The 3,018-nt window shown below is 44.1% G+C and overlaps 1 protein-coding gene across 1 annotated transcript; it reads left to right on the top strand.

The window, feature by feature from the left end:
* Nucleotides 1-574: 574 nt before the first annotated feature.
* On the top strand, nucleotides 575-2,996 carry LOC108601626 (adhesion G-protein coupled receptor G2-like). The gene is given in 3 exon segments (XM_033294228.1): nucleotides 575-1,716; nucleotides 1,718-1,783; nucleotides 1,850-2,996. Coding segments are annotated over 3 exon segments (2,271 nt in total). The 5' UTR covers nucleotides 575-658.
* Nucleotides 2,997-3,018: the final 22 nt, after the last annotated feature.

Genomic DNA, 3,018 nt, shown 5'->3' on the forward strand with positions numbered 1-3,018 from the left:
AAATTGGATGAAATAAACGTTTTGCATGTAACTTGATTTTATTTAAAGCTTCAAATATGTAAATTACCTTAAATATACGTTTTGGCTCATGACTTTAAGGCGTAGCAATAAATCAACAGGCAGTTCAGACAGCTGGGATACTTGATTGCTACACTCTATCGAAATTAAAAGAAAAGGTAAAAATAAAACTAAATGTCCACACGCCGATGATTAATTATGTTCACAATTATTATCATTTATTATTTAAAATATTTATTTAAAAATAAATACATAATTATAAATTACCTTTAAATTTAATTTTTCACTAAAAAATGTAGTAAAGGTTAGTTAGAGAAACTTAAAGCATCAACATGATTTGCCTCCGGCAAGAGTCTTGGCTGATTGACAATGCTGCGCCACTCAATAACAATTGTTTATTGTACGATCTGCCAGTGTGTTCAACAGCTTAACGATTGTTTAAGCAGCAACAGCTACCGGCCGACCAATCGATAAAACTTGAGTGTTTCACTCAGTAGAATATTTATGAATGAGCCAAGTACGCGTAATTAGATGCTAAGCGCATCAAATTGTTTATTGTTTATTACTTGGCAAGCTTCACTTGTGATTCAAAGCCGACAGTTGAATTCACAGCTTCCGTAGGTAACGACGCTTTTTAACAATGTTTAAGCACAACTGGCTAATTGTGCAATTGTTTGTCTGGGCTTGGAGTCTGCTGTGCTACGGACATGTGCGTCTTCTTGAAGTTAACACCAGACGCAGCATACAACTGTTTCCACAGCTGCATTGGCAAATAGGAAACCAAAGTGCAATCGCTGCTACTTATTGTGAACCAACAGACTTGCAACAGCGCTATGAGTTTATATCTCAAAATGGCAGAAGGCTATGGCAGGTGCAACCAAATCATTTACCACGCACTGCAGCCGGTGAATTTGCGAATCTACGCAATCTGTGTTTGGATGAGAAAGGATTGCCCATCCGTCTGCGTTGTCTGAACAACGCATCAGTTGCTGTTTGGCAGCATCTCAATAATGAAACTTTGCGCTGTCGCTCAGCTAACAAGTTTAGTCAAGAGCTGCATCAGCTGAGCACAGATAAGGTTAGCTTGGTGAAGCTCAGAAGTCTTTTGAGCGAGGCTCACGGCAAGCTAACAGCTGCGGATGTTTACAGCACAGCTACTATTGTAGCTAAGCTAGTGCAGCAGGCAAACAAGACAAGCGAGCTTAGCTTGAGCTTAATAAGCATTTGCCAGCATATAATGAGCGCAGATAAACAGACGCTGGCACTCTCAGCTGAGTTGAATTCCACAAACAAGTTGCTGAGCCAGTTTGAGCAATATATGGATGCATTGCCACAAGAGCTCTGTGGACAGCCAATGGCTAACAGCATGGATATGGATGTGGAAGCCATTAGGTTGGCCAACATGGGAGTGCAGGCCTGGCTTAGCAGCAATCTGAGCGTGTTTTTTGTCAATCCCCAGTGTCAAAGTATTACGGGCATTGCAGTTTACTCAGCGGCAGCTGCTGATCGCCAAGCAAGCAAGAGCGGCTTCTGGTATCGCTTGCTCTATGCGCATGAAAATCTGGAAAAACTTTGTATGGACACGCAGCTGGAGACGGCTGCTTATTTGCCTGCATCGCTTTGGCAAGAACTGCTTGCTAGAGGCGCCTCACACTTGGTTCTCAAAGTTTATGCGCATGCTGCGCTTTTTGTGGAAAACTCAGCTTAGCCGGCAACCTAGCAGCCAAGTTCTGTCTATAAGCATACCAGGCTTTGAGCGTAAGTCGTTTCAACTGAATTAATTAATGATTAATTCAATTCAGTTCAATTCAATTCAACTTACAGTTGCAAGCCTGCCTGAGCCGGTGCCGTTTCTGTTGCGCAATCCCAATTATCAACTGTCGGCAGCAGACGGAGCAGCCGCAGCAACCGAAGGCTGCGGTTACTGGAACTATGGAACTTGGCTAAGTGATGGCGTTACCACCAGCAGTGCGCAGCAGCCAAACGTGCTTTGTCATGCCCAGCATCTCACTCAGTTTTCGTTTCTTGTGGGCGGCAGCTACGCACAGCTTGCTGAGACTGAATTGGCTGCCAAGTTGCTGTGGCATGAACAGCTCCTGGATACTATTACCTATGTGGGCTGTGGCCTTTCGTTGTTTGGACTGCTTGGTATATTTTTGACCGCAGTGCTGGTTAAGCAGTGGCGTAGTCAGGCTTCTACAAAAGTGCTGCTGCATCTGTGTCTGGCATTAAGCTTTCAGTTGCTGCTCTTTGGCGTGCTGGGTAATAACAATTGGTCCGACTCCAACTGGCAACGTTGCTTGTTTTTGGGCGCAGCTTTGCAATACTCTGTGCTGGTCATTTTCCATTGGATGCTAATCATAGCTTATTTGCAGTTTCAGCGCTATGTTACAGTTATAGGCGTGGCACGCCCACAGCACTATATATTATACTCTGCTTTAGTAGCCTGGATTCTGCCCTTCTTTCCCACATTGCTTGTGGTAATCTTCGATGCAGATTCGTTTAAGCCCTCTGCACATCAGTTCAAGACTCTAGCCACAGCTCTTTGTTATCCTTCGGGTTATAGCCTGGCTCTTGGCGTGTTGCTACCAGTTGCATTGATAATAATCGCCAACGCTTTTATGCTGCTTAGCATCTTATATAGCGTCTACCGCGTTCTGCATCCTCGGCGACAGCATATTATACAGCAGATGCGTCTCTCAGTGCTTTTATTCTTTCTGCTGGGCTTAAGCTGGATCTTTGGATTGTGCACCTACATGCAACTGGGCCTCATATTTTCATATCTCTTTTGCCTCACGGCCACTTTGCAGGGCTTTGTGCTGTTTGTTTACTTTGTGCTGTTGAGTGCAGCCAACCGCCATGCCTGGTTGACCTTTCTATGTCCCATTCAAATGAAGATGAATGTGCCTCAACGCCACACAGAGCTGCAATCGATGAGTAGCTTAACGACAAGCGTGTCTAAGAGTTTGCCCAGTTAAACGCGAGTTCGTGATTTCTTTT

The sequence above is a fragment of the Drosophila busckii genome, chromosome 3R (assembly GCF_011750605.1).
Source record: "Drosophila busckii strain San Diego stock center, stock number 13000-0081.31 chromosome 3R, ASM1175060v1, whole genome shotgun sequence".
In the NCBI taxonomy this organism is placed as follows: Eukaryota; Metazoa; Arthropoda; class Insecta; order Diptera; family Drosophilidae; genus Drosophila; species Drosophila busckii.